This window comes from Parus major, chromosome 4A, assembly GCF_001522545.3.
Source record: "Parus major isolate Abel chromosome 4A, Parus_major1.1, whole genome shotgun sequence".
Lineage (NCBI taxonomy): Eukaryota > Metazoa > Chordata > Aves > Passeriformes > Paridae > Parus > Parus major.
In genome coordinates this window covers 7,907,478-7,933,885 of record NC_031772.1, presented here as the reverse complement: position 1 = coordinate 7,933,885, position 26,408 = coordinate 7,907,478, and the positions used below count along the sequence as shown (strand labels likewise).

Genomic DNA, 26,408 nt, shown 5'->3' with positions numbered 1-26,408 from the left:
CGAGAACAATAGAGGACACTGTGTACACTGGCAATATGTGCAAAGACCAGAGACAGATCTTTGGAAAAGTTCTTTCAGGACCAATAGTATCAGTCCTGACAGTTCCTTTTTCATCCCAACTCTTAAATATCATCTTCAGCCTAGTCATGACACAAGATAACTACAGAGGCAACAGCATCAACACACAAAACGCAGGACCTTTGTCCACTTCTGTAGTGCTGCCATTTCTTTAACACAGTAATTCCCTGTTGTCTACTGCAGCTATTCCTCCTCCTAAAAAGCAAGGAAACAGGAAAAGCACCATTCTGTAGATAACTATTTTTTAAAACCCACCCCACCACCCCCCCAAAAAAAACCCCAATCAAACAGAAAACATTGCTAAAGAAAATATCAGATAAGGGGAGCAAACCTCCTTAACATAAACCAGTTATCAGAATTGTGAAGGCAATCTCTGCTTTTCCTATACTTTCTGCATGTGTCACCAGCAACGTGGATCCCAAATTTTATATGAAGAAGCAGAACATTTGGCAAGGCTTCTCTGGAAGGAGCTTAGACGCTAACAGCCCACATAAGATGAAAACCTATTCAGAGAGGAACACACATGTCCTGACATTACAGGGAAATACTGCCCTCATCTGTCTTCCAGTGACAGGTTTTATTTTCCTGCCTAGTATGCCTAAGCCATTCATCACTTCCAGGATGAAAAGGTGGCTGCTGTTGCAACCAGCTCCAAAGTCTGTGCCAGGACTCAAGCTATTAAGTAATGCTGCTATTGGTAACTGGAATCGATATGACCATGTTTCTGCAACAGAGTTTAAATGTAGCAATTTCTCAATTCTCTATGCTGAAGACAGTGTCTAGACCCAAAAGAAAAAGATAGTTTGTAGGTTCTTTATAAAACTAAAATCAAACAAAGAAAAAATACTCCTAATGCCAGGAGAACAGGAATACTGTGAGGCAACACTGAGATTTAGCAAGAGCAGAGCAACCCCTGCTCCTGCAGCCTTTTGCACACTCCTGCACCAGGCAGGGATTTGGGCTCAGGATGACTGCAGTCCATACAGTTACAGAAAGCACAGAGAACGAGGTTGGTTTGCCTCTTTCATCCACAGTGGTAAAAATCCGGCACACACACGCACAGAGGAGGCACATTTTAAGCACCATCAGTAGCTCTCAGGAAGATGAAATGAAGGAGCAAATGAACACACATTAATTCATATTTCATAAAAGCTTTGAAGTTGGGAAAAGTACATCTAGTAGACAAAGTATAGCACTAGCCAGTTCTGTAAGGGTTTGGGTGCAGTAGGAGCCTCTATTAAACCTCCCTCAGTGAGACAATGCCACTGACCAGCCCACATCCTCTAAGTGCTGTGGCTGGTGAAAGTGCAGATCCCAGCACACATGTGGCAGCATTTCAGAGCTCCAGAGCACAGCTTTTTAGGCAGATGGAGGTGCTTCTCCTCTGCCTTTTTGTTCTTTTATTGAAGTTAGCCCTGCTGAAACTCCAGGATAGGAGCTGCAAACTCCAACTGTGCTAGTTCCCAGTTAACTGACACCCCTCCTTGCTTGTGCCTTATCCCCCTTAACTCCCACTCCTTTTGATTTCATTTTGTAAATCCCAAATTTAATCAAAATCTGCATCTCCAAAGCTGAGTGTACAATTTCACAACATCTAATGGCTGGAGCATCATCCCAGCAGAAGCAGACAGGTCTCATTTGATGACAACAAAGTGACTTTCTGGCAGCTCAGAGCAGGGGGGTCTACTATGACTCACAGAGTCTGGATTTCAGGGTTCCCTCAGCAGTGTGGTCACCTAGAAGGCAGGTGATGGAAACAAGGCTGGATGGATCCTGCCCCATAGCTCCATGCTAACATCCAGGCTCTTGTGTCCCCACCTAAGGGAAACAGGCTGGCCACTGCTTGCCAGAAACATTTTGATCTATACAGAAATGTTCATGGGAACATTTTTAAGGGTTTTGTTGAGAAAACAGCCCTGAATTTAATTTTGTTTCTGATTGCTATCCAGTTTCCTGGATGACATATTTCAAAACAGTCCTTCCAAACTGATTTTCATGGAAACCTCAAGCCCAAATAGTCTTTTCCAAGACCACAGAAGAAGCAGTGCAACTCAGGGCTGCCCAGCCTCAGACCCTCCAGTGATTCACACTCACAGTAGTTTTTCCCAGGTCACCATTTCCAGAGTCTGGTTAATGTCTCAGCAGTCTCTCAGTGCAGCCTTTTTGCCTTATTTTGATCTGTCATTTCACAGCCCTGTAGCTCTATCTGTACAGGTGGAATATGGCAGATTCCTCTCATCATTTTAGTCTTTGTCAAACAACTGTTTATAATTCACTGTAATCTACGTATTTCTAGATTTTCCCCTAAGCATTCTCCTTTCTCTGATCAACAGCTGCATCTTACACCACTCTGTTATTCCTTCCCACATTGCTGTCTGCCTTCCCAGTCTGTCCTGGGCATATGACATGTTTGCTCCTTTGGGGTCTTACCTGGAGTTTCCTCTTCTGCTTTTGAAGTACTTCAACAATACTCAGCAAAGTAAAACTAAGGACGAAAATTCCTGGTGTCCATTTGCTTGATTTTAATCATTCTGGCCAAATAACACCTGGGGAAATTCTGTCTTCATGCTGCTAGTATTTTAATAACATATGTGTGGACACAAGCTGCTTTGCAGGGACATCCAGTTTAGGTGGTGGTGGTGGTGGTGGTGAATGTGAGCTCTCTGCTTCCTTGAAAACTCCACAATTCATCTTTTAAAGGGAATTATCTTCCTTTACCTTACTGCTATTAACACTGGTGGAGAACAATTACCCTTCCAGGGGATCTGCCATCATTGGTGCTTGCTGCACCTCGCCTCTCCTTCCCCAGGTCTATCCCTTCCCAGGTGAGAACTGCTGTCAGCTCCGGTGGATGGAGCACCCTCCTGCTCCCAGCCTCTCCAGTGCTGACAGCACTCTTTGCTGGCTAGACCATGATCCTAGAGCAGCTGGAGTGCAGGAAAAGGGTCCTTTTCACCAGCTTCTAGTACTGGCTCCAGTCCCACAGTCCTTTTTATAAGTTTCCATTTAATTACTTTCTGTACTTTCTGAGCCCACTCCAAAACAAGACTATTGCACTTTCTAAGACAAGACTCCCTGGAGGTTGAATCTTTCCAGTTCAAGCTCTCAAAGGCCTAGGATCATAGAAGCATTTGTGGTCACTAACTCCACACACAAAACTGAAAGTTTTCAGGTCCAAACCCATTAAAAACAGAAAATCACATTTTATTTGCCAGTTCCAAAATCATTAAAAACAGGAAAAAAAATCACATTTTGTTTGCCATAAAGTATTGATTTGTCACCAAAAAAAAAAAAAAAATATAAAACATAAACCAAGGTATGCAGCTTGGGCAAGAAAGCCACTATCCACACTCCTTCATGTCCAGAAAAAGTGAAAAAGCCCTGAGAGGAAGTGACAGCTGAACACGTTGCTTCATTGTTCCCAAGGAACCACTATCACAGTGAGAGAGATGTTCCTCAGCACACCAAATGTATTCATTCTCTCCATAGTTATTTTCCCCCCCTTTATCAGGATTCACTTGTATTACAAGTGAAGTCAGTTTCTCTTCACCCAACCCCCTCCTGTCTATGTAGATGCTCAAGTTCGTGTTCCCAGCTGCATTACAAACTTCATAACTTTTCATTAATCTCAAGATTTCAGCAAATTTTGGAATAAACAGCACTACAAGGTAGTTGTAACCTTCACTTTAAGTAAAGTTCTGCTTCTTTTGGCCGTACCGTAACACTGTTTGGATCTTTGAAAAAAAGCACTTGGGGTCTCCTTTGGAAGGGAAAACCCAAATCTGAGTAAAAGAAGCAGAAAACAACCTGATAGGTAAAGCATTGATGACAGTAGGAGAGCAGACAAACCAGAATTCATTGGTTGCTCTTTCATTCTGCAGAGCTTAATGACAGAATATGCAAACATGAGGTTTTTGAATTAAAGACAGATGAGCACTGAGCATGGGTCATGACAGAGAAGATAGCTCTTTAGGGATCCCAAGGGGAATAATGAGAAATAGAAAGCAGCCTGCTTTTCACCATGTTTAAGCCTTATTTCCTGTGATGGCAATTTTTTGCCACTCAATATTTATATTTGTTTAGACAACACACACACAGCATACTCAACATCAAATCCTGAGCAGCCTCTCACCACACTGAGCAAGCTGTAGACAGAGAAGAATTGCTCATGTTCCCTGAGTTCCAGTGCCAGGCAGCAGCACACTCATTCCCCTCTGCTGACTGCACACCCCCAGGGTGGCAGAGCACAGCAGAAGGCAGCAGCTGCACCTCAGGGCACACACACACACACACACACACAGCACCTTTGGGCTCCAGCTGGGGAGCACAAGAATGTCTTTACTCTCCTCCACACCTGTATCTGCAGTCCAGCTGGATACCAGTTGGATGGGGTTAAGCATGCCCAGTCCAGCAGCCTGGGGAGCCTGCAATGTATTATCCTGCCCTCTCAACTTCTCACATATCTGGTGAGATCTCAGTGCCTAATTGATATGTTCCTCCCCAAAGACTAAAGCACTAAAAATAAATATGACTCGCTTTCATTTGGGGGCTGGATTTTAAAGGGCAGGGGTGTTGATTTGCCTTTTTTTTTTCTCTTTTGTTTTTGCCTAGTCCCTTTCCAATATTAAAAGACAAAACCCACATATATGCTAAAAAACAGTCTTCCAAACAGCTGTCTCATTGTTGCTTGTATACAAAGGCAGACACAGTGGGAATCTCATGCTCCTTTTTCTTCTTGGGATCCACAATGTGGCTGTACCGTTCCCCTCGGTGACGTTCCAGGTAGGGGCCCCAGTTTGCTGCAGGCCGGCAGCAGCTGACAAGGCGCTGGAAAGCAAACCAAAAAGGCATTTCATGTCGTACTTTAGTCCAGGCTACTTTTAAAACTCAGTAAAATTACAGCTCTAGATATGCACTGCAACTCAGCTAATCACCAAAGTTGTTTAAAATCATTCCAAATATCTTTGCAGTCAGTGGGTTCTGGACACTGAAGTCAAAGAACAGGGAAAGCTGTGACTAACAGAACAGTTTGGGAAAGCTCACCAAGAGCAGAATAGCTCAGATCTGTCACTTGCTTCTGTGAGGAATGGGAGGCAAAATTCCTGAAAATTGTATGGGGATAGAAAGCAATAGAAATTCTTCAGAGAATTTAAAGCTGGAATAGCAACAGAACTGATGAAAAATGCCTCTTGAGTGGTGTGTGTGCACTCCCAGAGAATTAGACTTTATCTTCTTATCAAAACATGATAGGGTAGATGCACCTTTGAAGCAGCTACCAGAGATAATGTTTTGGTCTAAAACTCCAGTTGGAAAACACATCAAAGTAGTATATGTGTTGGAGAAGAAAGCAGAGATGGTCTTAATAATACCAAAGAAATTAAGATTTGAGGCTATGACAGCGGGGTTTTTTGCCCTTACCTGAACAAGGTTTCCTTCAGCTTTATATATTTTTACAAAAGCAACAATGGGAATCCAGATGACACAGAAGATGATCATGCACCAGCCAACAGCAGTTCCCCAGGTTGGGTATAACACTGAGCCATAAGTGGGACTTGAAAATGTGACCAAAGACCAGATCAAAATAGCCTAGAAAAAATGGTAAAAACAATAAGAGGGAAAAGCAAGTTTCCAGCAACATTGAATTTGCACTGCTTCCAAGTTGGTTTAATAAAAATAAGAGCTGTCTACAAGTTCTGCACAGTTCCATCTTGCTTTCTGAGTGTGAGAACAGTTGTGCAGGCTTTGGTGGCAGTCATCACCAATCGGCAAGACTGAGGGGCAGGACTGAAAAATGACACCGAGGTGCACTGAGTATATCTGTGTTTAAACATAACTTGATCTCTGGGGTCTCTTAAAATCTTATGTTGGATAATACATATATTGCTGGCTGAACCCGGTACCTTTCTCTATATGTTTTATGTATTCCTGTGTTCCATTATTTGCAGCAATACAGGAAAGAATCTAAGATAAGAAATTGGCAAATACTGCTTCAGAAACTGGATCATTTTAAGCAGCATTTTCTAAACTATAGTCTGGACAGATTACAGGTAATGTGCTGTCCAGAGTGACTTGCCACTGCTCCTGGACTGGGGATGTTAATAAATTCTGTCATAGTAACGTAATCCAACAATCTACACTCACAATCAGAAGTACAGGAGTAACAAAAACCTGACATGCAACAGGACATTAAAAGGTCTCAGACAGCCTAACACCTGACCCAAAAATAGGATTTCCTTCAAAAGGCTTTCAAACCAATCTCAGTCTAAAATTAAGATAATCCAGCTGCCAAGGCAGAGAATCTAGTTGCTCTGTGTTAGTCCTTGGGAGTGTAGACCCAGCACAGCAGTAACTGATCTCAAGCTCCAGCCTCTCCTGGAGAGGATCAAAGGAGGAGGGAATGTACCAGAAAGCAGAGACAGCCCATAGTTCACTTCACTGGCACAGCTATGCCCCATCTTTATACACAGAGCCTGGGCAGTCAGCCCTGAATTGTCACACAGAAATCTCTCCAATATTGAGTTACTAAGTTCTGTCATCCAGTCATGTGCACACACCATTAACAGCATAGGAGTGATGAAAAACCAGCATATTCTCCACCACAGCCAGAAGAAACGGCTCTTCTTTCCAATCATCATTTCAATGTCTTCAATGAACCTGTTTCCTCCTGTTGGAACACAATCATGGGACTTACTGTAAAGCTGGGGTTACTCAAAAGTGATCAAAAAAAGGCAATGATCAAGGACAGTTTATCCAGTTCTGCATTAATTATTACAGGGTTTTTTTCATTGTACTACTATTCAGATGGTTAACTTCTAAATTCTCTATTGCAGTTTTTAGTATTTATTATCCCTGGCACTGCTTAAGGCCAGGCTGGATGGGGCTTTGAGAAACCTGGTCTAGTGGAAGGTGTCCCTGCCCATGGCAGGGAGTAGGAACAGGGTGATCTTTCAGGTCCTTTCTATCCCAAAACCATGCTGTGACTCCATGATATACACTGTTCCAGGGATTGCTTAGTTTAATTACATATTTTCAATGCAAATAATTTACCATAAATGTAGACAATGCCTATTATCTCCAGGACGGCTGAAATAAGAATTCCCCATCCAGCACAGAAGTGATCTATTAGGTTAACCCAGTAAATTCCTGCCTGCAAAACAAAAAAAAAATTAGAGGTTAAAAATTAAGTAGTAACATTTATGCAAATAAAATAAGATGCCTTTGTTGAAGACAATTTAACTAATCACAACTCTGAGTTTTTAAGTTCACAGTTCTCCAGGTCTCACAGATTTGTGAATATTATTTTCTTTAAATCCCTCTATGTAAAGTTGAAAAGCACATGTAACAAAATGCTACAGATGCTAAAAACAAGATCTATGTATATACAGAGCATATACAAACAGCTGAGAAGCAAGATTTGAATTTGGAGCTTACAGGAATAAAGCTGGTGCTGAAGTTTTTATACTAAGCTACAGCAATAGCTATACCAGTTACCAGTTCTGGGAAGTCTATCCTCCTACATGCACAACTTCTTTATGTGGTTAAACATCCCACATACCACAGCTTTAAACACCAGCATGATTGCAATAGCAGGATCACAAAATAGGAATCAATTTCTGAGCCATTTCACACTCTCATGTACTAAGTCCCTTGCAAGCTTCCCCACCACCTTGTTTCATAACTTATGTACTTTGTTTGACCATACAACTCACTACTCACCACAATTACCTCCTTCACATTCTCAGTCCAATTACACACATAAATCTGCATTTCTAGATGGAGTAATTGCAGTGAACCTTTATAGCCTTAAAAGCAATTGCCTCAAGAAACTTTACACAGTATACATAAAATTCCTTTTCTGTATATCTATTTATATATATACACAAACACAGGAGAAGTAACCATGCAATCTACAGATGCTCAGTAGTCAATGGGTTTTTATTACATGAATAGGCCATTCCTCAATTCCTGTCGTGTTTGGTAGTGAGTTCTGAACAAAAAGATCCCATCAGCATTTATTAGCAGTACCCAGTGTGCCGTGGACATGTTGTATGCATGTACTTGTGATTACACAAATTCCTGAGCTGAGGAAAGATAAATCAGGCTAATAGTTCCAAAGGCCTTCTATTTAAAACCATGTCTCTGTTCAATAATCATAGAAAACCTTAGGTTCCTCAAGCTTTCCCTGAGAATTTCTTACTTGCATCCAGAAACAATGACAAAATTCAAGGGTCTCTTGGACTGACCCATAAAGACAGGAACAATGGGAAAGGGTATTTTGATTTGAGTTCATCACTTGTAGCATAACTAAACTCAACTACCAAAAAAACTTAATTTCTTACCTGAGTAACACAGATAAGCCCAAGTAAAAAGAGCACTGCACACAGACCTAGGGTTACAGGCAGTCTTAATTTTCTCATCACTCTGGGAGATATATCTTGAATGGTGGTTGTAAGTGTTTCTGCAAAGGAAGAAGTAGGGAGTTTGAGCAGCACAATTAAGAAAGATAATGGTCATTTGAAAAGCCACGTGTCACTTAAAACCCCACTCACCTATGGTGGCAAACTGGGAGTCAAGGCCCAAGAGCAGGAGCATGAAGAAAAACAAAAAGGACCACAGAGGAGAAACTGGTAACTTGGAGAGAGCCTCTGGGTAGGCTACAAAGGCCAGCTCAAACCCTGGAAAGTAGTGGAAAGAAGGAGGTTATTGTCATGCCTTGGCCAAAGCAAGTCCCAATACCAGCAGTGTGACCATGAGCCTACCTGAGTCCACGACCTCCGAGACGGGTCTCTCGGACACAAACGCCATGTGTCCCAGGATGGAGAATATTGCAAACCCAGCAAATATGCTGGTGACACAGTTGGTCACACAAACTATTATGGCATCTGAGTAGCAGTTGTTGTTGAACCTGTTGTATGAAGACAAAGCAACAAGCCCACCCCATGCTACAGACAGGGAGTAAAATATCTGGGTGGCTGCATCTTTCCAAACCTACAGAAAGAAAGAACATGAGAATTATTTTATTACTTACAGTACTTATCATAAACATTTAAACATGTAATATCATAACATTTTAATTTATTCATTCATAAACATTTTAAAGATGTCCTCTGTTGAAGCTTAAGGGTATTTTTTTTTCATTCAGCCTGTATATCTAATCCTATTTCATATGGATTTTAGGGAGGATTGAATATAGCACACTGGTGATTTTGCAGTCTCAATCACAAACACTATCTCTATGATCTCCAAAGGTCATATCCCAAGCATGTTGCCAAATACTTAAATCTTATTGGGCTAACCCTGAAGAAGAGATTCAATTTGTTCACATAGGTGGGTTGTTGAGATATGAATCTTGGAACAGAGCCAACAAATAAGGACAATCAGGACTGGCTGCAGGAGTGAGAGCTTCCCTGTACCCTCCCACTTGTGTGACCCAGACACACCATGACCCAGACAAACCACTTCTGATGTAGACCCTCAGCTAGTGCCAAGTACTCACATAAGTACCACAAATAAATATCACTTTGATACGCTTGCTTTTGATAAAGCTGCAATAATAATCCAGAACAAAAAAGTCCTGGATTTGCACGTCTTTGCACGTGGTGCCCTTCCTGGTCTGCCTAATCACCCAAGGTAATTTCCCAGGCAAAGTATGGTCTGAATTTCAAACTCGGGGATCCCTTCAACCTTAAGATAAAGTCCCTTAAAATTATCAGCAAGAACTTTCACAGCAGGTCTTGCTAAGATGAAGCTCCAGCATGACCCCCAAGATCTGTTTAGAGGCAATAGCACAGTTGTCATCACCAGTGTGGTGGGGAAGAAGGTGGTGACTGTCTTTCAGTTTGTGAGTAGCTGGTATAGGAGCTGGGACTTCTTACACAACCAGCTGCTGATACAAAATACAGGGCAGATGCTGAAGCAAATGACTGGATAAAAAAGAAGCAAGCCCACATAGCCAGGGAAGTGTGACACACTTCTGGGGCTGATGCTACCTCTCACCTCTGCCTCCATCAGCTTGGTGATGTTGGACTGGCTCCCAATGTAGTATTCAATGCCATCCAAAGCACCTTCCAGGGTGGCACCTCGCACCAACAAAATGAGCAGGATGACATATGGGAAGAGTGCAGTAAAGTAGACAACCTGCAGAAGGATGGGTAGGGACACACGTTAGGCCTGAGGGGATCCACAGACCTCCATGCAGGAACACTGGACAGGCTTTAGGCTAAGGTCTGGTACAAAAGGAAAACAGGCAACCAGGGAAGTGAACACATGCCAGCCACCAAACCATCTGGCTTAGCTGGTTCTGGAGCTGCATTCCAGCAGAAGCAGAAGGCCCAAGCCACATATCCACATTTCAGATAGCACTTGACCAGTTTCAGAAATGCATTTTTCTAACATGATTTACTGCTGTAGCAAGGTCTGGACTCAACTACCCCAGACGTCTCTTGCTAGGTAATGCTTTTAGCAAGTGCAATCTGAAAGCCAGGAAAAACTAGGTGACTGGGGTGGAATTATCTCCTGAGGAGCTCCCTGCTATTCCCCACACCCCTTCTCCCACTCCCAAAAAAGAAAAAGAAAAAAACCCCAAAAATTAAAACAAAAGTCACTGCTCTGGAAGCTTTCTTTACAGGAACAAGGACTTTCAGATTCTCTCAGACACAGATCTATTCTGTTGTTGTTGTAGCACAACGGGACCAAGGCCGGCAGGAGAGTTATTGTCACACAGGCTATATATTCAACAATACTCTGGTTTCCTGAGTCTTAGTTTCAGTGTTATGAAGACAGGTAATTGACCCAGTACTACTGGTTCCACCAGGCCAGAGCATTGCACCATCACATGGCGAGTCTGACATTTCTGAAGACCTCCTTCACGCTTGCCTAGAATGGACAATTCTCTCTGCTTTTCATCTGCCTTGTTCCTGCCCAGCTAGATCCTTCCTAGTCCCACCTTACTCTCCAAAGAGGATTATCTTTGTGCCAGAAGTGACAACAGAAAGAGCCAACTGCCAGGAACCCGAAGAACACGAGATTAAGAGGAGCCATACAACCAAATAACTGAGGCTGGGAAAGCACACATACTCCACCCCAAAGCACTGAAACAAGGGCAGAAAGCTCCAAATAGAAAGCAAAACAGGAGACATCACACTGAGCAGAGGAAAGCAGGCAGCAAGGAACCAAAGAAAGGCACAATGACAGAAGGAAAAGGAGGGGGAAAAAGTCTGTGCAGAAAAGGTGAAAAGAACAAAGGCAACTGAGGCTGAAGAAGTAAACGATGGAGATGCAATATGAAGGTGAGAAAAGAGTATAAGGAGGAAGGAACAAAACCAAGAAAAGGGTCTCAGGTGAGGAAGGATGAAATTCATCCTGCCTGAACTCAAGCTAGCCCAAGAAAAACTCCAGACAACCATGCTGCAGCTTGTGGAAATGGGAGCTCAGCAGAGACAGATTCTGAAAACAAGCATCTGTGTACCTGTCCCTAAAAATCATTTCAGCTCTTGGGAACAAACAACATTTCACAATCTGTCAGGAACCTGCACACACACATCTGCTCACAAGACCTGACCTGTATTGTCCAAACATCTCAACCAGACTGGAAGTGCAAAATAATCACCGGGTGTTCCCAGGGCGTGTGCCCATGTGTGCCATCACATGCACGCTTCCATCACGCAGCCCAGGCAACTGCTAAAACTCAGCTGGAATCACCGGCATGACAGCAAGATCCCAAAATACAGGGCAGCCTGGTGGAGTTGAGGCCCAGGTGTTAAATAATGGCTGTGTAATCAGCACCTTACTCATATTTTATGTAAGTTATGAAGCCGAGGAGAAGGAAGAAAGCAAAATGCTGAGCCCAGCAGAGGGGTGTGTTAGGACTGCATCCTGCCTTGTGCTAGACTTCCCTAGGTCCAACTGACATTGGAAGAGCGGAATCAGGCCAAAAGTCATCTTCTTGCTCCTCCTAACATACCTTCCCAGAAGATTTTATTCCTTTAAACAGGGCAGCTGCAACAATAATCCAGGAGAGGAGGAGGCAGAGCGCCAGGTACCACACGATCCTGCCGGTCTCGTCCAGCCCACTCGAGCGCTGCAGGGTCACTTTGCTGAAAGCACACGATGCTCCCGTGAGGAGGGGTGAGCAGCACACACACCCCTCCTCTTCAGCTGCTTCTCAGGACAAAGTGAGCTGGTGTGTGCAGCTATGAGCTGTGAGCTATGAAGAGCTCTGCAGCCTCTTCCAAGAGTGAGCAGTTAGAACTGCGTGATTTGCATTGAGAAATTGTATATTTAACTGCATTTTTCACCTCTTTTGGAAGCCTACCAGCTCTCATCTCTCCATACATCTCAAGTAAGGCCCACCTAAGATATTCTGTGTTAATCATGAAATTCTGACAGGAAGAGAAGACCCCATAAGAATCAGTTTCCAGCAACCCAGGGAACATGAGGCAAATTGAGACCATGGGGCTATAAAGAAACAGCAATTTCACAACAGGCCCACATTCAGAATAGGGTGAATATATTTTACACAGTAACTCCTGAGGGAAAAAAAAAATTCTATACTACAATAAAAGATGCCAAGTAGTGCCTACCAGGACTCCAGAGAAGAGGACTTCATTAAATTGGAGGGTTTTTTTCAGTTGGTTAAAGGTTGACTCCCTTGCTTCTCTTTCTATACATAATTTCTCTTATAAAGGCCAACCTTATCAATTAAATTTTAAGTCCCCTCTCTAGTGATTTGCATGTCTGTGTCCCTTGACTATATTTTTCTGGACTGCAAGACAAAAATAAAAGGAACATCCAAAACCACAATGCATAAAAACTATTTTTAGTAATTTCTTTAAAGTATTTACTTACTTCCAGTATTGCTCACTGGGAAATTGCACTGGCTTGTAGTTTATGGTGCCATTTAAACACGTGAGATTGTTGCTCGTGATGAATGTGTAGTTTGCATGAATGATTTCCCCATGCAAGGTTGCATTGCAGTCGCTTACTGAAATCAGGAAAAAGGAATCAATAACACTGGGATGACTGTCATTAAAAAAAAATCAGCCCAATAGAGCAGATGTGTTTCCTAAGCAATAACAGCTTCAGTTTGCCTGCTAACAACATATTTAAAAACAAACCTGAAATGTCACTTGCAGCTGTGACTTCTCTACTTGACTGTAAATCAAACCACCAAGAATCTGGTGTGCTCGCCACATTTTACTTATCCTCAAGAATACTTACAAAAATCAGAACTGAGCATAGTTAAAATTGTAGCCCTGGTTACTCTATGAAAACTTTTGTCCCAAACCGAGGTGACACATCTGGTACCTGGTATTAATCTTATTGTGGCAGAGGGCTTATTAGAGTGCTTTAAATATTTTCCTTGGAGCAGGGTCGAAGCAATGGAAACTGGGGCTGGGAATTTTTTGCCAGAACATACAATAAAAAGCACTTTGTCAGCATTTACTGGAAATTCTTGTTGAATCCTATATCAAGGCAGCTTCTTCAGTTCAGTTTTGTGTTCCCCCAAAACTTACAAATCACATGCTGAAATATTTTTTGTTTTGCCAATAAATAATCATTAACTTTTTGTTACATAAGACATCTTAGAAGATATTTTCAGATATATGATTGAGATATATTCACATTAATACTGTAAACAATGTAATCCATCCTGATCTTGTCCCTGTTATTTTAATAATCACTGGTTACCAGGTAGGACATTTCCAGCTGCTAACTGCTAATTATCTCACCGAATTCACCTTTTGCCTTAAACTGGTCTGATACTGGTGAGATAACAAGTGTTTGTCTCTACAACTGCTGCCAAACACAAGAACAATAGTGTGGAGATCCGTTCTAAAGAGTTAATGAAGTGTGAAACCAGTGCCTCAGCGGTGCTCAGGATTACCATAGCCACAGGGAAGGCAAGGGGCAATGAAAAAAACCTCGTTAAAATTACTGCAGTGGTTTGTCTCATGGAAGGAAGGCATTTTTTTGCCGGGAAGCCTGATGGAATGGGAATGCAGTATTTCCAGGGATTGTATGTACTAGGAAAAAAGTTGACATTTTAAAGGAGAAAAAAAGGATCCAACAAGGTGATTTCAGCCACTACTCTGTGGATTTCCCAAGCAACCAGAACTGGTGGCAGGGAAGTGGATAAGCATCACTCCTGTGTTCAGATGCAAAACTCCAGGAAGGACTTTTGAAGCCACGGGTAGCTGTCTTGCTCCTATCCTTTCACCCAGAAAACAGTCCAATTGCCAAAAACTATAATATTAAAATCCGGTAAGTAAGGTACCTATTCGTGTCTTGCTGCAGAATTCATCTGCCCAGGAAAAGCAGTCTGACCATGGCAGCACTTTTTGAAATGAGGCAAATAAGTAGTAGAGTGAATAAGCAATGATAACATTGTAGTAGATAGTCACAAATGTTGAGATCATGACCATTGTGATGCCCACTCCTAGGAAAGAAGATGTTAAGACATTAACATTGTTAAGACATTGTTATTAACATTCTTGAAACATTGTTATTGACATTACTATACTAAAACACAATGTCTTAACCACCCCAAACTCTGGTTGCAAAAAACCCCCTACCAAAACAAATAGCCTTCACTTGACTTTTAAAAGAAGGCTACTTGGGAAGAAGTTGAAGTTGGTTTTTGTTCAGTTAAAATATTTTTTAACAGCAAACAAACAGTGAAATTTTCAACCCATGAAATGATGGATATGATCCAAACTGACCCTCTCAAACATGATTTTGAAATAAGTTTGAATCAGGGTCATAGAAAAATTGGACTATTTGCAAAGTCTAAAGGAGAAATTCAGTATTTTGTTCTCTCCCCATTCAGAGGGAAACTTAGTAAAACAAAACAAACTGTACTAGGACTGCCCAGGCCTTTTTGAAGATTCCACGGTAATGAATGCTTTAAACTACAGTAAATCTTGCCAGTATTACTGTTCTCCCCCTTGTTAAAATGAGTTTTGTTTTGTGAGTTAGGGAAAGTCTGACAAACTGTACCAATCATCTTAGAAATGATATTTAAGTTTCTGTCTTCACAGACACATAAAAAATACACAGAGTTTAAAAACTTTAAAGATAAACACACTGCTTTCATGAAAGTGTCTTGTGCTGCAGAACAAAGACTGGCAAAAAGAGAAAACTTTGGGGCAACCAGTTTCTGTAGGTGACAAGCAAAATTCTTGTTGCATCAGAAAGAAACTTCCTTGTTCCTACGTTAACTCCTCTGGTGGATTAAGACAAACAAAACCATTGCATAGTCCTTAACATCCCAGGACTGGGATGGACAGGTGTGAGAGTAAAACACATGGCTGTTTCCAAACAAATCTCCCTATGAAATACAAACCCTCCCGGACACAAGCTACCACTTCAGCATGCAACAATTTCTCTTATCTCGAGAGGCACCTCACTCCACAAAGCCAGAGTCTAGGCTATTTTATCACACCAGCAGATGACTCCCAAGGAAGCTGCTGCATAATTGTGCACACTACAGCACAGAGCACCCAGACCTGTGTGCCTGTGCCCGCACTGGCAGCCAAATACAGAATTAATCCATCTAACACAATTGCCTTGCAAGCTACACTGGATGTGAAGCATAAAGAAACAGCAATAAAGTCAGCTTGTAAAATTTATTTTCAATCTGTTGCACAAGGTACACTGGTTGTTTTACTGAGGTTTTCCCTCACACAGCAGAACAGGGATATTTCTTTCTGCCTGGGCAGCTGGAGTGAGGCTGATGCGCCGCTTAGCACTGGAAGAATCATTGATAAAACCTTTCATAACCAATAACCTTTTTGGGGAAATCTTTACTCAATGTCTGTTTATTAACTGAACAATGAGGAAGTATATACCTGGAAACATAACACTGACCCTGTAATGCTGGGAATAGCTGCTACACGGTGTCTCAGAACCAGTAACTTCATGAAGAAATCATTAATTCACAACAGTTTATTACTGGAATAAAAAAGATTTCAGGAAACATAATAAAACCTACCTTGAAACAATGGTAGTATTCTCCAGATGGAAACTGGCCCTAGACTGGCAAACTGTCCCAGGGAACATTCCATGAAAAATAAGGGCAAGCCGGCTAATGCCAACATTAGAGTGTAGGGTATTAGAAAAGCACCTGAGAGAAGAAGGTGAAAAGCACAATCACACAGAGAAAGCAAGGCATCTTTCAGCATTTACCACGGTTTTATCACATTTTATACTCCCCTTTCCCCCCTGCTCAAATACCCCACTGCAAGGGCTTTTTTTCAAAATAGAGAGATTCGTTTCTAAGTCCTATTTTCTATAAGACTAAATAGTACCTGCAATGAAGAGACACAGACTGTCAGAACTGCTGATTTAAAAAGAATGGCTTCTTATAGAAAGTAAATTAATTTTCAAAAAACTTGATGAAAAGCTTTTTGAAGATGTGCTCTAATACAAGCAGGAACAGTGTTCAGCTTTGGGCACCACCAGCCTTCTCCACTTTCTATTTAATCTTACAGCTTTTAACTTAAAGAGGAACAGAACCATTCCTGTGTGTACTTAGCTGTGTTTTGCAACTGCCCTGTTAAGCAGCTACTGGACATCAAAGCATGAAGATTATTTTCTATGGTTGGCCGAGTCCTGTGTCAAACATCTCAGGATGGCTCTTGTTCAAGCCCATTTAATAGTGCATGCTAACCTGATATCAGTGAGCACCCTGTTCTGTGAAAGGGACTGGCACTTCTTTGTTTGTGCACAGAAGACAGGGAAAGCGAGAGCACAGGTTTCATAAACACAACACGATATCCCTGCAGGAATCTGTCCTCATCACTCTCAGTGAATTTAAAGCAATCAAGGACCCAGTTCTGCAAGGAACTGCAAATACCTGATGTAATTTCACAAAGCAAATTGTCCCAGAGAATTAACTGGATTACTCCTGTGTTTCGAAACAAGGATGTAACAGTTGCCTTTATCAATCATGGGCAAGGGGCACAGAAAAGGATGCAAGCAGCAGCACGAATGTGCTTTAAATGCAAAGTCTCTGCTGCAGCAGATAAAGGGAAAGATCTAGTCCAAGGGCCAACATCACAACTTATTTTGTTTTCGCAATTTTCTTCAACAAAACTGTAAGTAATGCAAACCAGCCAATCTCAAGCCAATAAAAATTCTGTACTGAAAATGCCTCCTTATGTTCCATGTGCAGCTGTGTGGGCTGTGCTGCGTTTACAGTCCAGAATTTGACTTCAAAGACTGTTAGGGCAAATAAGAACATATAAGTAAGTTCTCTGCAGTTACTATTTACACACTCTTTAACTACCAGTGGTAGCCTGGCAAGTAGATAAAGCTCTGGACTACAAGCCAATGAAGCCAGTGCCTCTGCTTGGCTTTGCCACTAGTTCATTGTGTAAGCAGGTAGAGACGCTCTCTGTGTCTCACACTTCCCAAGTGTCTGATCTGGGTAATTATTGAGCTGAGATAATTATTCCAGCTTAGATTGTTTGCATGGAAAAACCAAGGTGCAGAGGGGATTCAGTTGTTCTCTATCAACATACCAGGTATGGTATATAACAAACCAGGAGGTAAGCACTGGGGATGGAGAATAGCTGTTTACCCAAGTAGAGGATTTTGGCACATGACAAAAAGGTACACATTGCTTATAAGTAATTCAGAAGATGGAATTCCTAGGTAGAAAATTTGCAACTCAAACTAAATATTGTTTCCCTTCTCAGCTGGTACCCAAAAAGCCTCTTACTCTCCCATGAGTGGGGTCTATCCCAGTTCCCAAGGTGATGCTCACTTCCAGCTTTGACAAATATGCCCAGCCTCAGAGCTGGCCCTTGCAGCTTGCCTTCCTCTGTCCTGGGGATAGCAAGGTGTGCCCACCCGACCCTGCCATTCAGCACAGGTACCTCCTCCATTCTGGTAGGTGAGGTAGGGAAAGCGCCAGACGTTGCCCAGGCCCACGGCATAGCCCACCATGGACAGCAGGTAATCGCTTTTGCTAGACCAGTTGCCACGCTCCGAGTTCTCATCGCTGTCAGAGGCATCTTTTTCATTTGTCAAATTGAAGTCCTTGGAAGAGAAGAGGGAAGGCTCGTGGTCACCCACAAGGCAAGAAAGACAATCATATCCTCATAGTCATCCATCACATTCTCTGTCCAGATACGCACCTTGACATGGCTGGGCAGCCGCAAAGGGTGGGCATAGCCAGCTGGGCTGCCAGTCCAGCTGCTCGCTGGCAGGACAGCACAGACCTGTGAGAGAGGGTCCCACCAGAGAGTCCAAACACCTCCACAGACAGTTTTGCCTTACTCCTGCTGTAGTCCTTTGTGCTGTCAGCTCCTGGGGGCAGCTCCAGGAGACTCCCCTATTCTGCCCCTGCACGTGCCCAGATGCCCCCATCCTGTACAGATGTTCACATCAGCACACACCTGTATGCCTACTTTAAAAAACACCTGTCCTAGTGCCTTTCACACATGCCCAGGTGTTCATCCCACTACCTGTTTGGATCTCACCTACCCAAACAACTTCATACCTGCCCTCAGCTGCCAACCTACCTGCACCCTGCTTGCCGAGTGCCCTCTACCTGGGCACGTCCACAACCCACCTGCTCAGGTGCACCCACACTTGTTACACCCTCTCGCACCTGCCCGGGTGCGTCCGGCCAGCCTCCCCCCGGCGCCTCACCTTCTTCTTGCCGCAGGACAGAAAGCCGGGCAGGCTGAGCATCCCCATTTCTGCCGCCGCCGCAGCCGCTCCGCTCTGCCCGCGCCGGCCGCCGCCCGGCCCTTTATCGTCCCCGCTGCCGCCCGCCCCTCGCTGCCCTGCCGGGAACCGCGGCCCCTGGGCTGCCCCACGGCCCGGCTGGGGCCGCCTCCCGCCCCCGGGGCAGCCCCTCGCAGCCCGTGCCCGCTTCCCCGCCCGCTGACCCTCCTCCGGCCCCGCGCCCACTTCCTGGGGAACACACACCTGCCTAACCCTGCCCGGCCACCTGCCCACTTCCCCTCCTAAACACCGCCTGCTCTCCGCACGCCTCCATCCCCGCCTTGCCCCGACCCACTTCCCCTGCCACCGACCTGCCTGGGCTCGCTCCCCCACTCAGGGCTCTTCGGCTCTCGTTGTACCCCTCTCTGTCACCCACCTTCATTCCTAGCGTGTCCCCCCCACTCCTTCCCCTTTCCCTCCTCTTCCAGTGCCTACCCACACGTTCTCCTCCTTGCCTTCTACCTCCTGTCTGCCAGCTCCCCATCGAGGTGGCCCTCACCTGAGCAGCTGGCCCCGCTGGTCCCCGTGGCTGCCTCACCTACTCTCCCTGCCTCGGAGACCCCGCTCCAGCCCTACCTGCTCCACGCTGGAGGCCGGGAGAGACGCAGGAAAGCAAAGGGCACAAGGGGCTTAAACGCTATGGAAATTTCAGCTTCTGAGCACACCTTTCAGGTAGAGGCACAGAAAGGGCAGGTCATAAAAGCAAAGTCATCTCCAGAGGAGGAATTTGAGCAAAAGGACTAAGGAATCTTCTAAAGCACTTCCTGGCTTCAACCACCAAGGCAGCTGTGACATTTCACCCTTTAGGGGAAGGGATGTCACAGTGACCTTCCCCAGGCATTCCATAAGGTCACACAGGACGACACTGGTCAAAGCACATTCTGTGTAGACATAAGGAGACACAGGCTGACTGCTTGTTAAATTGCTCTCCTCTATTTATAAATGGTCTTTTCCATGGCTCTTTCAGATCCACACCTTGACAAATACCCTTTTCTGTCCAAATTAGCTGGACTTATCAATTAGCAAAGTGCTACCCAGCGTGTCTCAATCTAGCCATAACTAAGAGGCACACAGTGTGTGGGACAGCATCTGAAAGGTGGGAAGGTAAAATAAGATTGTATTTTATCAGCCTGTGCAGCAGGTTCTCAGGGAGACTTCTATTTTAGATACTGGAAAGTTGCCAGAATACTATTATCTTTGGAAGAAATAGCAAGTACAGGTGTAGTGTTCTGAAAGAACAAAGGCTTTGGGAGAAAATAATAAATAAAAATTAAAGAAAACACTCCTTTATAGGCTGCCTGCAAATTTGGAATTAAAGTGGCCAAGCTACAACACCAAACACTTGAAGTTGGTTTTCTTTGGAGCAATACAAAACTATCAGATCAAGGATACACTGAGAAATTAGTCCTTATTCTTCTATCTTTCTGAACTGTATGCAAACTAAAGGAGACTTTTTGACAATCCTGATCTGAGATAAGAATTTGAAATAGAATGACAGAATGTGATTTGACTTTGGGTTCTGGGTAACCTCAGTATGTGTGGATCACTATCTCACCAGGAAACAGAAACTTGCCAATGAACAATTCTGGGCCTAACAAAAGCTCCAAGTTCTCTTCCAAGCTCATGATTCAGAACTGATTAGCAGCTTGTTTAGAAATGAAATGACATTAAAAGCAACCTGTTAGCCAGAGCCTCTCCTTCCATACCAGGATTAAGCAAATGTGCTGCAGAGTCACCGCCAGTGTCATTCCCTCTCTGTAACTGAAGATGACTAAAAGTAAAACTATACTGGAGGGAACACTTCTCAGATGTGTTTTGCTTCTGACCATGTGAAAGTTTCGTTTGAAATGCATTTTCTGTATCTAAAGGAGAAAAGTAAATAGCACAGCACAGGGATGAATGCAGGGGTGAGCAGTGGAGAGATGAGTATCTGCAGAGAGGATTGTGCCTGAAGCAGGGCTGTGTTTCCCCTGGTAGCTATGCAGCTGAGCAGCACAGCAGCTCCACTTGCATTCGCCAGGGGCTGAGTCCATCACGTTATCCCTGAAGGCTGGTTCCTCACAGCCACCCACCAGCCACAGCCCTGGAATGGCTCAGCTAGGAACACAGAATTACAGCCAACCAGAGCTAGTTTGGCTCCACCATGGATGAGATTTCCCATCTCCTGACCAGCAGCCTAACTGAAGTCATCTTTCTAATTTGGATAGCACCCCTGGATTACTATCAATTCCACTTACTGAATTTTCTGTTAATCCAATGGGGAGAAAAATTAATTTAAAAATAAATTAATTATAATCTTAACATGTTGAGAATACAGCAAACAATTCTGACATTTCCTAGGAGCAGTGAGATACCCATGTTTTCCATTTGGTTGCACCAGTGCTATTATCAGATGTTGGGTATTGCCCTTAGCTAACACAAACTGCACTGGTGATACAGCAGATTGTGTTTGATGTGCTTATTTAAGAATATGATGAGTAAATTCTATTCTTAACCTATATCTTCTGCGATAGCAGTGCTTACTAATATTGGCACCTGGCACACACATCCAAAACTGATTCAACAGACAAGGCTGGGGCTCATTTACCTCTCCCCTTCCCAACTGGCATGAGCCAAAGACCAGAAAACCCGCTTTGCAAATCAATTTAGAATGCACTAAATCCTGGCAGGCCAACACCCACAGACCAACCATCCAACAACAAAAAACCCCATACTGGACTTCAGGATCTTAGGAAGAGGACCTAAATCATTTACCTGTCTAAAAACAGCATGTAATTACTCTCATCCAGAACTCAACAGCAATGTTACACTCTTTAGAGGAGGGGATCAGACAAGACTGCTGTAAACTGACAGGTGAAGCAAGGCAGTAAACTTAAAATGTTGGCTCCTGCAGCTGCAGGAATTATCCTCTCCTCTGCAGCTGAACAGAATCAAGCCCTACAGTTCACATTTAAATCAATGCTTTTTGCCTAAGAAAACATCAACCTTGATTTAAAGACAAAGTGATTAAAAAAGACAATTTCCTTGGTGTTGAACAGATCTACAGGCAACTTAGACCAAACCTCTACCACTAACTCCAAAAAAAGTATCAATCATTGGGGTGGTAGCCCATGAAAGCAAGGCAGCATTGTCTGTCTGGTGAGAAATGTCTTATTTCACTGTGAGCCTGCTGTAAGCAAGGTGGAAGTGTATCTACAAGGGGGACACATCAGGAAGTGGCCCCTCTGTTTAGAAGGCAGAATGGAGAGGTGATGATGGTGTTGTCAGGACACAGGCAAATTACAAAGGGAATGGTTTCTGAAACAGTCATTTGTGACTTCAGAGAGATCCTTGTGGAAGCAGAAAGGATTTAGAGCAAAACACAGTGTGGAAATTACTGACTGAAGAGGCCTCATGCCAATCCTGGCTTGCCTGGTTCTAATGGTCCCCATCCAAGAGTTTGTGCAACCCAGGTATGAAGTAAATTTTTCTCCCAACTGCCAATCCCTTCAGGGTGATGAGGTTTTGCTCATGGGAAAAGGAGTTGACATATTATATATCCTTTCTGGATCTATTTTCCTTTATCACTTTTTGCTTTTCTGCATAACTGGGATGTTCATTGCTGCTGCTCAACAGCCACCAGGACACACACATCTACTCAGTATGGATCTCTACCCATGAATTTCTTCTCATTAAATGGAAATCCTGAAAAAACTTGATTCAGAATTTCTAAAGAAAGGGAACATTGAAAGTTTTCAGTAATGTGTGATGAGTTTGGTTCACTAATATAATAGTAAATAATACATTCTGTTATGAATTAAAGACCTGTATAGGCAATATCTCAATGAGGTGTTTAATCTGATTTTCCCCCAACTTCAGGACTTTTGGATTCATCTCTAAGGCCATCTCAGAGGTGAGAAATGCAGCAAGGTCACTCCTACTTGCCTCTATGTCTGCTATCAGAACCCAAAAGCAGCTGAAACCTCACTCATTTATCTCCTCACAATGGGACAGTTGCAAAAACTACAAATGCTAAATGCTTAAGGCCTTCGAAGTAATGCTCATAGTATGGGTGGAGACTTGAAACTATATGGAAAGCAAATTTGCCTTCAGGCCTTTTCAGCAGGTTGAAGCCTGCAAATCATTATTACATGCAGTAATCAAGTTAGCGATGGGGAAGTTTTACATATGCATGTAGGAAAACTTACAAGGCAGAAATAAAATATATGAATAAGAGCTGAAAGATTCTGCACTTTGCCTGGAAGATTTTGCTGTCCCAGCCACTCAAGAGGAAGCCACAGGTCTCCATCCACAAAATTAATAAAGGTGTTTTCATGACTCTTAGTAAGATGGACAGTTCTACATCTATGGTACACTAATCTCCACTTTAGTTGGTTTTATTCAGGGTTGGAATTGCTCCTCAATCTCTTCACCCCCTGACTAAAACTCCAGGATCTTTCTTGTAGCACTGTCTCTCTCCAGTCCCTGGGAGCTCATCAATCTGCCAGAGATTACTGAAGTTGCCATACAGGAAGAAATGGTTGTTCTCAAACACTGAGCTCCATATAGAGTAAGGAGAAAAGCAACAAAGTGAGGACTAAACGGTGATAAAGGTCAAAGATGTTCAAATCACACAACCATCTGAAAACCTCTGCTGAAATCCAGACCTGCAACAGAGTTATCAAGGCACAGTGAACAACAGCATTTGTGGCCCAGGGCTCCTAATTCCCCCAGTTCTGCTTCCCTTTTTGGTACAGAGCATCTCAGTTCCCCGGGGATCATTGCAGCTGTGCCAAACAAACAGCCAGGCCTTTCCAAGATGCATCAGGCAGGTGTCACTCTACCTGCCCCCTCCCTGACCATCCTAGAGGCAGGTTCCAAACACGTTCTACTCGTCTTTGAGCAACTGAAACACGTTGTAAACACAAAACCTCGGGTATCGCATGATGGAAGACGTAACAACAGATACAACGAGGAAAAGGGAAGAGATAAAGTATGGGAAAATGAAAAACTGGGAGCATGCAATTATCAAAACTTAATGATCAGGGAGCACATAGGTGTCAGAATATAATGACTTTCCTATTAGGAAATATTTCAGAGGTGGGGCCAGCAGAAACTAAAGAGTCATTTTTAATTGAGTAAAATAAAGCCTAGGAGTGAGTACAGTAGTAATTTTCAAATATGCTGTACTGAGTTCATCAATCTCATTAGCAGTTTCATTTTTAAATTCTTCCCCAGCACCAAGTACCAATATTTCTGGCATTCAGCACAGCCAAGAGATGCTGGTAGGTAGTTTTTCTTTCCCAACCCCCCAGTTCTATACTTTCTTGCTACTTGCTAAAAAAAAAAAAAAACAAAAACAAAAGCTTTTCACAGGAGATAACATAAATGCATATTCTTGAGAAGCTTTTGACTAACAGAAAGTCTTTGAAATACAGGTATTGGCTATCACACAGCAAAAAGACGACCTTTCAGCTCAGTCCTTTCCTTGAGGTAATTTTACATATTGACATGCAGTCTTGCTATGTGATAGCCAAGAGAATTATCTTTGTGATTGTCCTCCTTCACAAAAGGACAAAAGCCAGGTTGTTAGTCCTGCCTGATATCTTTGGAATGGAAATACCTCCATCAACACTTTCCTCTGTGTGATACCTGTTCCTGCAGGTTAACAATTACTCTTAGAAGGAGCTCATCCAAGTCAGTGGGGCTTCTCACTAAAAGAAAAACAATCTCACATCAAGTAGCAATCCCATAAAGTCACCTGTTGCAATAACGCGATTCTGAGTCCAAAATGAAAAAGCAAGATTTGCAGGGACACTAGAACAATTACTTAGCTGAGCATTTTCACAATCTGTAAAATTTAGAAATTTGTAAAATTTCACAATTTTGGGGGAAAAAAAGGCATTTAAGTAATATTTATTTAAATACTAGAGGTATTAATATTATTCCTTCTGCTATCGAGATATCCTACAATTCTTTTCATCATTAGACTTAGAAATCCTTTCCAAAAGAAACTAGTCCTTTTACCTTGTTTCAAGGATGGTAGCAGAGGTACCAAGTATTTAATATAGTCAATATAGTATTTAATATAGTCAGACTTTAATAGGCTCAAGGATTTAACATAGCACAACTTTAGCAGAGGGCATGGGGACTGCAGTGGTCACAAGCACCAGACACCGTAATTTCTTTAGCTCCACCACAGGACCTCCTCCCCTCTAAAATCAGGGAGTGCATTTGCATTCCCCTTAAGCAGGTTAGAAAGCTGACCACCCCAAAATACTCCATAACTGCCTGGGGAAAAAAAAGTTTTAACAAAAAACACCATAAGTTATTTTGCTATCCACAACACTCACCCTGGTTGGCACAAATCTGGTCACTCCCCTGGCATTCCATTCCAGGCCCTCAGGCTCTCTCCCTGTGGCTCAGGCTCTCCTGAGGAGCCCATCCTCACAGCCCAGACCATCCTTTTCCCCTGCAGTGTCAGGAACAGCCATATCTGGCCCCAAAAGCCCAGGGAAGGGCTGGGTGGAAGGGATGTGAAGGCAACTCCCTGCTTCCCATGGCCCTGCCATTAGCGAGGCAGCAGTGGCAACACCTGCTCTGGGGTGGATCCTCTCAGCACACTCTCAGCTGACCCAGCAGCCAAAGAGATGCCATTTTCTAATGAAACACTGATTTAACCAAGCCTCTCAGAACTCCCAACACTGAGGATTTCCTGGACTTTGCCCGATTTCCTGTGCCTAAGTCAGGGCCCACAGATATTAAACATGTCAGGCAGCATCTCAGCATGAATCTTCTAGGATTACAGTTTTGGATTAGTGTTCCACCTAATTGCCCCTTTGGACTGGTAATTTATTTGGGGGAAGGGCTGAAGTCTCTATCAGACTTCAAGGAGTCTCAGTATAGAAAGGTAAGTGGCTGAGTACTGACCTGATGTGAGGTCTCAGTGCAGCTGTACCCCTGAAAGGTGAATTGCTAAAATCATTAGTATAACCAATGCCAACAACCTGCTTCCACTAGGTTACAGCTGCTCTGTAGTGAAAGGGTGGCCACTTCTACAAACATATTATTCCAGAGGGTAAAAAACTACACTCCACTTTCCTGAAAGCTGAAGAGTAGTGTATGAAATTTTACACTTATTATTCTTGAAGGACCTGCGTTTTCTGTGGCTGTTTTTAATGTTTAAATGAAAAAACGTATTATTAAAACATGTTTTTTTTTCCTTAAAGCTGGGGAAATTATATAAAGGCTGATATCTGGCATATCAACATTTGGCACTCATCTGGACACCTTTGGATTGTGAAGCTTTGCACACGTTTATACAGTCATGAGTTTCTTCACATAATCTTGGTCTGGCGATCCTATAATCTCCTGCAGTTCTCATTACAAACTTCTCCTTGACTGGTAAACAAGGGAGTAAAGTTTGAACAGGAGTGCAGGAAGGCAAAGTAAAGGAGTGCACTGACGTCCTTCCCATGAGATGAAGCAAGACACAAGAACTTGTGTTTATGCACTTGGCAGGGAACACCAGGACAAGTCAGAGAGACTACTGAAAACAGTGGATTGAGCAGTCCCTGGAAAGTGACCTATAAACTGTGATGGAGGAGACTAGCTGT

At 43.2% G+C, this 26,408-nt stretch overlaps 1 protein-coding gene across 1 annotated transcript; it reads right to left on the bottom strand.

Moving 5' to 3' along the window:
- Nucleotides 1-3,261: 3,261 nt before the first annotated feature.
- Nucleotides 3,262-18,816, bottom strand: SLC6A14 (solute carrier family 6 member 14). Its single transcript, XM_015625923.1, has 14 exons — nt 18,736-18,816; nt 17,958-18,120; nt 16,070-16,201; nt 14,354-14,515; nt 12,925-13,060; nt 12,041-12,173; nt 10,075-10,215; nt 8,838-9,066; nt 8,628-8,753; nt 8,418-8,536; nt 7,126-7,225; nt 6,633-6,742; nt 5,497-5,664; nt 3,262-4,905 (listed from the first exon to the last, which is right to left on the bottom strand). Exons 1-14 carry the CDS (start codon nt 18,781-18,783, stop codon nt 4,756-4,758), a joined length of 1,917 nt encoding a protein of 638 aa, XP_015481409.1. The 5' UTR covers nt 18,784-18,816; the 3' UTR covers nt 3,262-4,755.
- Nucleotides 18,817-26,408: the final 7,592 nt, after the last annotated feature.